Below are 12156 nucleotides of genomic sequence, written 5' to 3' on the forward strand. Positions count from 1 at the left end.
GCAAATGAGCAGATGGGGTGTTTTCTTCATCCTTCCTAATGTTTATCCTAATGTTTCCATCCAGATGTGAGAGAGCTAGGCAGTTGTGATTTATGAATGCTATTGAATTAAAATTTCCAGCACCCACAGATATCATAAATATGGGGGATGCTGTGAGCTCTGGGGAATTTTAGACAGAACATTTTTTTCCAACACATGCTACTTATTATCAGATATTGAACTTATGATATGATGCCCTTTACCATTGACATATCTCTTGCTTAGGGTACAGATGGCTATTCAAAATTTTACTGATTCTACTTTGAATTCATTGTATATATTTTCTATGAACAGCCAAGGTGTGATTTTTATCAATGCAGATTATGATAGAGTTTTTCAAATTTCATTGTGAACAAAATCTTTCATTTGGTATCTTTTATGCCCCCTAGAATGGACTTGGAGAGGATATTCAGTTCCACAGCACTTCTGTGTTCATAACTCAGGCTTCAGACACTTAATCCCATATTCAAGAACTTGCTTCTCAAGAAAAGAGTTATAGACACAATATGCTAGATTAGTTTCTTTCTTGCAGACTAAATGGAAGGTACCATGCATAAAAATCTGCTTATGTTGGTACACACTCAAAAGCCAATGTGAAGAAAGGGTTTTTGATTCTAAGGTATTTTTCTCCCATCTTTTCAAGCCACTAGATATTTGCAACTCTCTTCATAGCCATAAGAGACAAGCCTGGAAACCATTGGATACTGTATCACCTGCTTCATTCCTGACAATAAAGGTTATGCTATGTTTGTTACATTGCATGTTCAAGCAGATGCTATCAAAAGATTAAAAATACAGTACATTACTGATTGCCATTTTATGAAGTCTCTTTATCCCACACCCCATGTATATTTATAAGGTAGTTTTAGTTTATCCATATAAAGCAATCACTAACAGAATATTGCAATATTGAAATATAGATTCAGTGTTTTATTGGCAAAATTTATTGCCCATAGAAATATAGATAGCAGCTAAAGCAGAACAAAAATTAAATCTTTATGAACATAATAAAGATGTTTGATAGAACAAAAAGGATTGGGAAAATTCTGGAGATTTTTGAATAATTGTGAGTGATAATGTTGCCATTTCTATCTTAGAAGGAAAGCTTTTCCTAAGAAGGAAAAAAAAGTTGTGAAAGTTACACAAATAATAGTACAAAAATAGATATAATTTCTCAAAATCATTCTGAAATTTTACCTGTCTAGTCAATCTGTTCAAGAATCAACTCAAGTATCATATTTTTAAAGCAGACACAGCAAATTAGACCAAGGAAATATTGAATTCACAAAATTAGTATTGAGCAATTGTGCCTTTCAAAAATGGCTAAAAACATCCTCTACTGTTCCTTGGATAATCTGGGGAATTACTGACATAGTGAATATTGCTTTTGAGAAAAGAACCATGCAATTTATGTTTTTTTTTTCAGAATTACCCATTTGTACAGTTTACCTTTCTGAGACAAATTCGCTTTCATTTTTTACTTTTCAATTCAGATGGAAGTTTATCCTTTAATCACACACAATCCTCTCAGCATTTCTGGAGGTCTTTATAAATAATAATACATTTTCCAGGTCAAAAATTACCCACCTTGTGAGTTCCCAAATGCTATCATGAAATTGGTCACAAAATGGCCTTGCCATAATCATTCCAAAAATTAACCCCAATAATCATGAGGCTGCTCAGTTTGAGATTTGGGTATTTTAAAAATCCCAAACATCCTTGTCGTCTATTTTAATCTTGAGATTATGACGCCATTTGGAGACATAGAATGCCTTTGTGCTCATGTGTGCTGTTTTCATGAACCCCAAGGTATACATTTGATTCACTGGCATTATTTTATTATTCATAGAAAACATAAGAATCAGAAAGGACATTGCTGGTCATCAGAACTGAACCTGTTCAGTGTAGGATACACTATGACCATCCAGTGTCTGTTCGAAGATCTTTAATGAAAGAGAACACATCACCTCATGCTCCATTTGTTCAATGGGCTAACAGCTTGTATAGTTGGAAAGATCTTAACCTGCTTCCTTGTAATTTTAATCCAGTGGATATGGTCCTGCATTTTGGACCAATAGAAAACAGGTGTACTCCCTCTTCTGTGTGACAGCCTTTTAGATATTTGAAGACTGCTATTACATCTACCCTGTGCTTTCTGTTCTATATGCTAAGTATGCCAAATTCTTTAACCATTCCTTGTAGGAACCATAGATCATCAAAGAGAAAATGGTTAACATTTGGAAGTATGTTTTCTATGAAAAGGCTTTGACATTACGTTAGAGATAATTTATTTATTTACAATTGATGTTTTAAAATTGAAAAAAAAATCAAGCCAGAAAGAAAAGCTGGACTAATACAACTAACACTCTATTTCTGGCTTGCACGAGGCATTGGGAATAGCTCTAAAGAAGGATTTGGGAAGGAGTAATAATGGAGGAAATTTCAAATGTGATGTCTTCTAAGGCCTTTCACTTTTCCTGCCACTGCATCTGAGTTAAATTCTCATAAAGAAAAATCAGATAAGTGAATATTTGGTGCTGTGTTCTCTCTTGCCAGGAACTATTGGATTATAAGAACAGACTAGATTCCCTTAGTAAATGAAGCAACAGGAAGAAAAGGTGGGATGGTCTAGAACAGATTCTGTATGATTCCTAGGTATCAGTAAGTGCCTAGCTATAAGGACTCTTGCTGTGTGTTCTTTCCATCAGTGTTCTGCATTTAAAATTCCCACACAGAGAGGGTTGGAGCAGTATAGAAGAGCAAGAACCACAGTCTGACCACAGAAACCAAGGCCTTTGAATAGGCTTTTATTGTGAATGAGAAGATGCATATTTATATATCATGGAGAAAGTACAGTTCCCCTTAATTTTTATATATTTATGTTACGAGCCTTGGACAACAAGGTTTTTTAATGTATAATGAAGTAATCCAGTGCAACAAAGAAAGAATGGAGAAAGAATTGGAACCAAGATTTGTTTATGTTTTCATCAATTTATTTTCTACCTTCCACATGCATTAGTATAATGAAGGCAGCTTAAAATACAGTGTTTTTCTTTTTACGGTAACATTTAGGCAGATACCATGTCCCTTTAAAGATTTATAATTATTATTTTAAAAAATCTATCCAGCATCCATTAAAAAAGAATTGGATTTATCAAGAAAAACCGTAAATAAGGTATACAACATTGCCGTATATAAAATTAAGTTAGTTAAAATGTGCATATATTTGCAAGCTTTGGAAAATAAAACTAGGAATGATATATTATTAATAGAATATCAGGGAAGTCTCTCGGGGGATATGATTTTTATAAATTGGATTGTTGTTGTTAATTGCGAAGTCGTGTCCGACCCATCGCGACCCCATGAACAACGTTCCTCCAGATCTTCCTGTCCTCTACCATCTTCTGGAGTCCATTTAAGTTCACACCTACTGCTTCAGTGACTCCATCCAGCCATCTCATTCTCTGTCGTCCCCTTCTTCTATTGCCCTCAATCTTTCCTAGCATTAGGCCCTTCTCCAGTGAGTCCTTCCTTCCTCATTAGGTGGCCAAAGTATTTGAGTTTCAACTTTAGGATCTGGCCTTCTAAAGAGCAGTCGGGGTTGATCTCTTCTAGGACTGATCGGTTTGAATGCCTTGCAGTCCAAGGGACTCGCAGGAGTCTTCTCCAGCACCATAGTTCAAAGGCCTCAATTCTTTGGCGCTCAGCCTTTCTTATGGTCCAACTTTCATAGCCATACATTGCAACTGGGAAAACCATGGCCTGGACTATACGCACTTTTGTTGGCAGGGTGATGTTTCTGCTTTTTAGTATGCTGTCTAGATTTGCCATAGCTTTCCTCCCCAAGAGCAAGCATCTTTTAATTTCTTGGCTGCAGTCCCCATCTGAGGTGATCTTTGAGCCCAGAAAAATAAAATCTGTCACTACCTCAATTTCTTCCCCATCTATTTGCCAGGAATTGAGAGGGCCGGATGCCATGATTTTGGTTTTCTTAATGTTGAGTTTCAAGCCAACTTTTGCACTCTCCTTCTTCACCCGCATCAAGAGGCTCTTTAGTTTAAATTGGATACCATCACTAAAAAGTCCCTTTCCCAATATGGTGGTCATCTCCGTTCTCCGTTCTCAGACCTGCTCAGAGCAAAACAGCTAAAGAGGATCATAAAGTATATCTGGGATGAAGTAAAATTCAAATAGTCCACATGTACTTTGAAGGTCGAGCCATTACCTTGAATTAGATTAACAACTTATTACAGCAAGTTGACAATAGCAATTTAGAAGGAAAGAATAGGCATGCTCCAGGTCCCATCTCTTAAGTGCTGCCATCTTAAATGGAATCTAATAAGCATGGCTTTCTGTAGTAGGAGGTCCACAGTTGATCTATCTTCTCCCTGGGATCTGACAGACCCACCACCACCCTTTTAGCCTTCCAGAAAGCTATGAAGATCTGATTTTACCCCCAAGTCCCCAGTGTAGATAAGGATTGTATGGACTGGCAAATTGGAGATGGTAAGTCAGCTGCCTGGTTTTCTTGATTTTCATGGTTTTGGTGTTATTATTATTGTGAACCACCCAGATATGTTTTGCAAGACAGGCAGCCCTTTAAAACTTTTAAATAAAAAAGTAAAGTTTTGAAAAGTAGTTATAGAAAGAAAACAAAAGAAATTTAAAAGAACATTTTACATAGAAATATAGTATCAGTGAAGTTGCATAGACTTTCATTTTCCTAATACAGAAAAGTAACTATTGTCTTATGAATGGCAGCCCTCAACCAAGCCTGATGATTGGGGATATCAGCAGAGATTATCATGAGATGCATAATCAGAGAGTCATCTGTGTGTTGGGATTGAACTCACAGAACCAGGTGTGCAGAGAATTGCAATGTAGCATTTTGCAAGGGGTCACATTGAAGAAACCTATTGTGATTCAGCACAAAAGAGCAGCCCTCAAATTACAATTTCCTACTATCTATACTTCTGTAGCAATTTCTGTGCTGTTTACTGGTTGTTGTTGTTTGTTTGTTTGTTTGTTTTAACAGATACATGGCCATTATTGATCCTTTGAAGCCCAGGTTGTCTGCCACCGCTACAAAAGTAGTGATTGCAAGTATATGGATTCTAGCATTCCTCCTTGCATTTCCTCAGTGTCTCTTTTCTAAGACTCAGGTGGTGCCAGGACGAACTCTGTGCTATGTTTCCTGGCCAGGTGGTATGAAACAACGTTTTACGTAAGTGAACACTTTAAATGGTTGGGTATTTTTGCATGCTTTTTTTGCCCTACAAAAGCATAGTAATATAATACCTGCCATAGCGATTCAAATTAAAGATGACAGCTTGAGAGAACTGAACATTTCAACCAAGTCCATTATTTCCATAGTTGCACTTCATTGTGATAGTAGTAGAAGAAGTAAATTGCAACAGATCCTCGTCAGAAAATCTCAGATGTTGTGGAACAGGATCTTTCCAAATAAGATTTTTAAATTAGCCTTTCCCAACATGGAGCCATGAAGACTTGAAGAAGTGGTACATGGCTTTGCTTTTCCATCTGTGAAAACACATATGGAGTTCTGTATCACTTTAAGTATGAGTCAGTCTGTTACTGTATAATTGGTAATGTAGCATATTACAGTTCATCAGATGCATGAAATATTCTGCTGTAGAGGTGGCTGCATTTGTGTGTGTGAATGGGTTATGTGAAGGGAAAGGAGTATGGTGCAGAATAGAGTATAGAATAGATAATAAGTATTAACAAAGCAATAGATATGACACAGACATGCTTGCGTTGGTGATCTGGTTTATATATTATACCAAATCATGGTCTTTTTTAATCAATTCCACTCTTTTATAATGAAATCAATCTTTGTAATTATTTTATTCAGTGATAGCTATGTTGAAATCAATACTATTTGAAATGTTCCCCACTGATTTTGAACTATTGCAAGGTTTGATATTATATTCACGAGGAATGCTAGTTGCTTTTAAGAACGCAAACAACCGCATTTAAAAAAAAATGTTTTTGGTATCAGGCTCATGTTCTTCTCTTCTAGGTATCATATCATTGTGATCGCGTTAGTCTATTGTTCCCCCCTGCTTGTCATGGGCATCACTTATACAATTGTTGGAATTACCCTGTGGGGTGGAGAGATCCCAGGTGATACTTCTGACAAATACCATGAGCAGCTGAAAGCTAAGAGAAAGGTACTGTAAAACTTCAGCTTTCTTGTTTAGCAAGTATTAACAGATTTTACAATATTTATAAGCTATCCCTATCTTCAGGCTGTAAGTGGTGTATAAAGTATTAGGAAGTCATTAAAAACAAGGGCATAAGATAAGGGATGGCTGCTCAGATTTTCATTCCTGACTAAAAACCCACTGAAAAATAATGGTCTTACAGCATCTTCTGTAATGTCAGAAGGATGGTGTCATGTAGTAGTTCTCCAATGGAAACATATTCCACAATGTAGGAGCAGCTGCAGAAAAGGCATATCTTCTGATCTGCACACATTTCTTTCTTCACTTAAGGCTGGGATGTTCAGCAAGCCCTCTTAATGATCAGAATGGACAGGAAGAGCCATATGCAGTAAGAGCCATATGCAGTAATAGCAACGATAACTTATGCATCTTCATAACTTTTTCATTTCAAAACCACTGGGTTTTTTTCTCCATCTCACTACACCACTTTTCATGCAAATAATAAAACTTGATTTAAGACAGAGTATTGACATTGCCTATGTTTCATTTGTTTATTGTCTCATTTATTTTCTAGCTGTCATGTAGCATCTTCACTTTAAAAAAACTTTAATGAAGTTTTCAGGATTTAGTTATATTGGTAGGCATATAGAAGTTAAAAGTTTTCTAATGCATTTGAAATTGGAAATACAATGTGATACAAATTTTATGAAGTCAACTGACTAATTTTGTGGTGCATTCCAGTGCAACGTCTTTTTTTTTTATGATAATTTTTATTAAATTTTTGAAATTTTACAAAAACAAAACAATCTTCCCCCCAACCTCCCCAACCCTCCCATTCCCTCCCCCGACCTTCCCAGAGCTGAATATAGGCTTAATTAAAATTTCATCAAAAAATCTTAAAAAAAGATATAAACCATAAATGAATCTAACATTAGTTAGAAATCTAAATACATTAATTAGAAAAATTATAAAATAATTAACAATAGTATATATATAAAAAAAACATGAATACAAAAAATAAATGTTTAGAAAGGAAAAGAATTTAAAAAAGGAAAAAAGAAGAACAAAAAAAGAAAAAAAAACAAAATATTCCATTTTAAATATAAATTGTTAAAAAACTAAGTAATATTTTTATATCCAACTTATGTTGTATAAAATCTATCCATTTTTTCCATACTGCAACATACTTCTCTTGCGATTGATCCTTCAAGAAAGCCGAAATCTTTGCCATTTCCGCCAAATAAGAAACTTTAAGAAACCACTCTTGCAAAGTAGGCAAAGATTCCTTCTTCCAACATTGCCCTACTAACAACCTTGCGGCTGTAATTAAATTTAACATCAATGTAATCTCCTTAGTATCACAATCAATAACGATACCTAACAAAAACAATTGTGGGGTAAATTTTACCCTCCTTCTAAAAATTCTTTGAATATTCCACCATATCTTAATCCAAAAGGCTTTTATATTTTTACACGACCACCAGATATGATAATAAGTAGCATCCAAACATCCACATCTCCAACATTTAGGCTGTAAGTCAGGATACATACAAGACATTTTTTGTGGATCAAGGTGCCATCTGTAAAACATTTTACAAAAATTCTCCCTTAAATTCTGGGCTTGTGTAAATTTAACATTTCTCACCCAAATAGTTTCCCAAGTATCTAATAAAACTGGTTCACCAAAATTTCGTGCCCATTTAATCATACATTCTTTAACTAATTCTGCTTCCGAATCCAATTCTACTAACACCCCATAAATTCTCTTAATGTGAGTTCGTCTTTGATCTTTTACTTGTTTAAAAAAATTCTCATCTTCTCTAAGCAAACCCACATTACAATCTACCTTCCATCTATCCACAATTTGTCTGTACTGAAACCATGAATATATAATATTTTCTTGTGCTAAATCTTCCAAAGATTTTAACTGCCAATTTTTACCATCCCATCTAAGTAATTGTGCATAAGAAACACTATCCACCTTAACTCCTCTCCTTATCCCCTCTATCGCATGCCATGGTATGGCCCATAATGGAATTTTAGAATCAGTTCTATAATATTTCCTCATCCATCCAGACCTCTGCTGCTCTGCGTGTATTTCTTGCAAAAACAGTTCCACTTCCTCCTGGAAAGGTATAAGGATGTTGCTTGCGGAAGACGTGACCAACTCGGCTGCATGGGACGATTTCAAGACTCCCACCACATTGCCACACACGGAATGAAATCTCTAGATTTTCTCCACCCCATACATCCATCATCATATCATACTTTCCCAATTCTTCAAAATAAAGTTTGTCCATCACAAAGAGTCCACCAGCTATCATTGGTGTTTTTATGGGAGCAACTGGATTTCCTTGTCGTGCTCTTCTTTGCTCAGGGGTCATGTAATCCCACTTGAATACCAAATTCCAATCAAAGCCGCCTTTTAAATCAGCCAAGGCCCCCACATACTGGAAATTGTCCATATTAATTACATCAATTATGGGAGATACAACCCGGGTCTTGTCCTCGGCTACTCTCTCCAGGAGAGGCTCCAGCCAGTGCTCGTTGCATTCACAGTGACTATCCAAGAATGTAAGTACTTTTGCTTGTGCTGCATCTGCCCCTCGAACACGAGAGCGCATCAAACCTTCCTGGCGGTCATTTCGAAGTATCTTCACTTTCTCAATTTTACCTAATACAGCACCGTCCTCAGGATCATTGCTGTAGTCATCTACTAATATAATTTCCTTAATAAGATGTGGTGGGCTTTTTTTGAGAACACTGACAACAGTTCGAAGGAGTGCAACGTCTTTTGATAATTTCCTGATCAAAGTCCTAAATCACTGAGTTTGTATAATTAAATAGACCTTTCTGCTTTGAAAGTATAAACAAGAGTCTAGAGCTTGATTTTCTAAGAATGTCATAGGGTTCTGTTTTCTCCTCTCGGTTGTAACATATTATAATATAAAATGTGTTTTGGTATCTTTTAGTGGTTGCTGCTAGTAAAGGCAGTGTTGTCATATCTTCCATTCTGATTTACTACTTATTTTCCCAGAAAGGAAGACATAGTGTCTTATGCAGGGGTATGCTAAATCTGGCTCACACTGGCTTACTAGAGCCAATTGTTAATTCTGGAATATTGTTACTCAATTGATAGCCAAAGTATCTACAATGTCTCGTGCACTAATCAGTAATGGAAATACAAGTGGCAAAGCTGGTTTTTAAATATTTAGCAGCAAACTTTATGTTTTATAGGAAGTAATAATTTAGGTAACTAAAATGTGCATATGTAGATTGTATCCATTCATACATGTAAAATTTAAAAAAAAATACTATTCATTTAAAATACATTGTAACTTGCAACAGAGAAGACCATAGCTAGATAACTTGCCCATCTGCTCAGTGATTGATTATGTGCCATCAAGCCATTTTCTATTCCTAGTGATCACTTAGGTAAACTTTCTTCATGGCAATATGTCTTTAAACTGGCCTTTAGGTTTCCCAACAGTATAACTGAATCTGTCTACCTTGATGCTTCCTTCCTTCCACCTTTCCCAGTTTGAGAACCTTTTCCTGAAAGCTAGGTCCTTGTATAATATGTCGAAAGTAGGGTAATGTGAGCTTGGTCATTTATATCTTAATTGACAACTCTAGGTAGATTTCTTCTGTGATCCATTGGCTTGTTTTCTGGGCTGTCCATAGCATTCTCAGGAGTCCTCACCAGCTTCAAAGCTCAAAAACGTCAATACTTATTATTAGTAGACCACTTTAGAATCTCTTTATCATTACATTGCATTTGGAATAGATAGTGAATGGGGATGCTTATAACCTTTGCAGTGTTGCTGAATTGCAGCTATCAGAGTCTTATCACTGACCATGCTAGATGGAGTTAATGGGGGTCATAGTTTAATATCTGGAGGGCGCCAGATTCCCTACCCTTCAAAATAAGATACTGCAAATGGAAGATTATTCTCTAGTGAACCTCCCAAGAGAGCCTGTCCGTTATAAAGGGACACATGACTACCCTGACATTAAATCATCCCCTAAAGCATCTAGTTCCACCCCAACTCACTGTTTTCCAATACAGACAGTGTATTTAATCTGTTTAATACAGATTAAACCTTGACCATGCAGAATAATATTGATCGGTCTTTTCATTTTGTCAATAAAGAACAAGTTTATACAGAGACAGCTAACACATTTAATCCATCTAAAATTGTAAATCCAGGATGGCATTGTCTTTCCATTGCAAAATCATATTTATTTGAAACCTGGCAAGTAGCTGATAATAATCTGTTATTGTTTACTATCTATTATTAAATAGTCTTTAATAGCCTGTTTTAAAAATGCATTTCAGTATTGAGAGTAATTCAAGAGTTTAGATGTCCCTAACGATAATAAAATATTCTGCCATTACACTTTGTGGGCAATTCAAATTTCTACTGCAATTATTTAAGTAGGTTACATTTGATCAGTAATGAAGAGCTTTAAAGTGTGAATCCCACAAAATATGCATGATTTTAAAGAAATATGTAATTATCTGGATTATTCCAAATAATCATATGAATAGGGATCAAAGGAATAAAAAAATTACTACCTTACCTTTTTTCCATTTGTTTCCTAATTTTCTTTTTCTCCTTTGTTTCTTTTTGTCTCTATGATGAAGAGATTTTTTTTAAAAAAAATGTTCCAAATATGCTTAAAATGAGCTCATATTCAGTTACTACTTTAATAATGCAGGATCTTGGTCCAGAGCCTTCTCCACTGTCCTGACTCTGGCTTTGCTATAGATTTTTTAATGCTCTATACAAAATGAACAAATCACCCCAGGTCCCATTTATCAATTTATTTTTGTCCATGTGGGATGAAACATTTGCATGTGTGAAACAATGTGTGTGAAACAATATAAGAGAATTGGGACTGCAGAAGACAGGGGACCCAGGAAAACCACTCAATATGGTGAACTGAAGAAGAGTAGGCATAATAGAATCTTCAACCAGAGGAAATTAAGGAGGTATATCTATTTTTGTGAATGCTTTTCACGTTGCATTACCTTGACTATTCATTTATTTATAACTAACAAAACTAAACTCTGGTGTAGTGTTAAGCCATCAGGCCAAATACCAAGAGACTATGAGGTCATGTTCCCATTTAGACACAAAGCTAGCTGGATGGCCTTGGGCCAATCACTCTCTCAGCCCAATGAAGGAAGCAATGGAAAATCATTCAAAATATTTCCAGGAAAATTTCAGGGACTTCTGCAGGCAGTCACCATGCATCAACATGGACTTGAAAGTTCTAAAACAGACTCAAACATATAGTCCATTTTTAATATATTAGACAGATGAGAGATACCTAGATAGATAGAATTGGTGAAAGTAAACATTTTTTTTCTCTTTCCAAATATCTCTATGGCCCTATACAATATTGGCAGCTAACGGAGCACAACTGGAAGAGACCAGGTTAGTGGAAGATGATCGAGTGTTCTTGTAGCTTGATCAGCAGCTTGAGGAACATCAGCAGCTTGAGGAACACCAGTTGCAAGTTGATCATTTTTTCCCCCCTGCAAAATAAATATTGGCAGGTTATCGAAATATGGCACATCTCATAAAAAAGACTGTCTCTCTTTCTCTCTTTTTCATGCTAAAATTTTAATGGATACACTGCTCAAAACGATTTTAGTAACATTTAACTTAAGGCAAGACCTTAGACTTCTTTCGCTTAGCTGACAAATCTGACATTTAAAAGATGGGCAGCTTAGTTTAATAACTTAGCTACAGAGACAGCAGTGCTGTACTGATTAAAAAAAGGGTGGAAGCTATCATGATTCAGATTCAATTATAAACATTTGAAATGCATTTTTGGATGAAAATCCGGTTTCTATTGATCATGTTCAAATGAAATATACATGCATATATACGTACACGCATACACACGCACACATACA

At 35.7% G+C, this 12156-nt stretch overlaps 2 protein-coding genes across 2 annotated transcripts in view; one reads left to right on the forward strand and one right to left on the reverse strand.

Moving 5' to 3' along the window:
- Positions 1–12156, forward strand: part of TACR3 (tachykinin receptor 3) — a 59012-nt gene that overhangs the window by 19109 nt on the left and 27747 nt on the right. The window contains exons 2-3 of the mRNA XM_039350684.1: positions 5075–5263; positions 6083–6233. Coding sequence (XP_039206618.1) covers positions 5075–5263; positions 6083–6233 — 340 coding nt within the window. The remainder of the gene's footprint in view (positions 1–5074; positions 5264–6082; positions 6234–12156) is intronic.
- On the reverse strand, positions 8279–10087 carry LOC120311342 (polypeptide N-acetylgalactosaminyltransferase 2-like). Its single transcript, XM_039350716.1, has 2 exons — positions 9999–10087; positions 8279–9032 (listed from the first exon to the last, which is right to left on the reverse strand). Exons 1-2 carry the CDS (start codon positions 10085–10087, stop codon positions 8279–8281), a joined length of 843 nt encoding a protein of 280 aa, XP_039206650.1.

Source organism: Crotalus tigris, unplaced genomic scaffold (assembly GCF_016545835.1).
Source record: "Crotalus tigris isolate CLP2741 ecotype Arizona unplaced genomic scaffold, ASM1654583v1 scf7180000018350.1424685, whole genome shotgun sequence".
Classification (NCBI taxonomy): Eukaryota; Metazoa; Chordata; class Lepidosauria; order Squamata; family Viperidae; genus Crotalus; species Crotalus tigris.

Bases quoted from the DNA above. Each gene is read 5' to 3' on its own strand.
- LOC120311342 (XM_039350716.1), bottom strand. From the start codon at position 10,087: ATGGTCAGTGATAAGACTCTGATAGCTGCAATTCAGCAACACTGCAAA. The intron at 9,033-9,998 runs GTAATGATAAAG...GACTTTGATCAG, and splicing joins CTATCTATTCCAAATGCAAT to GAAATTATCAAAAGACGTTG.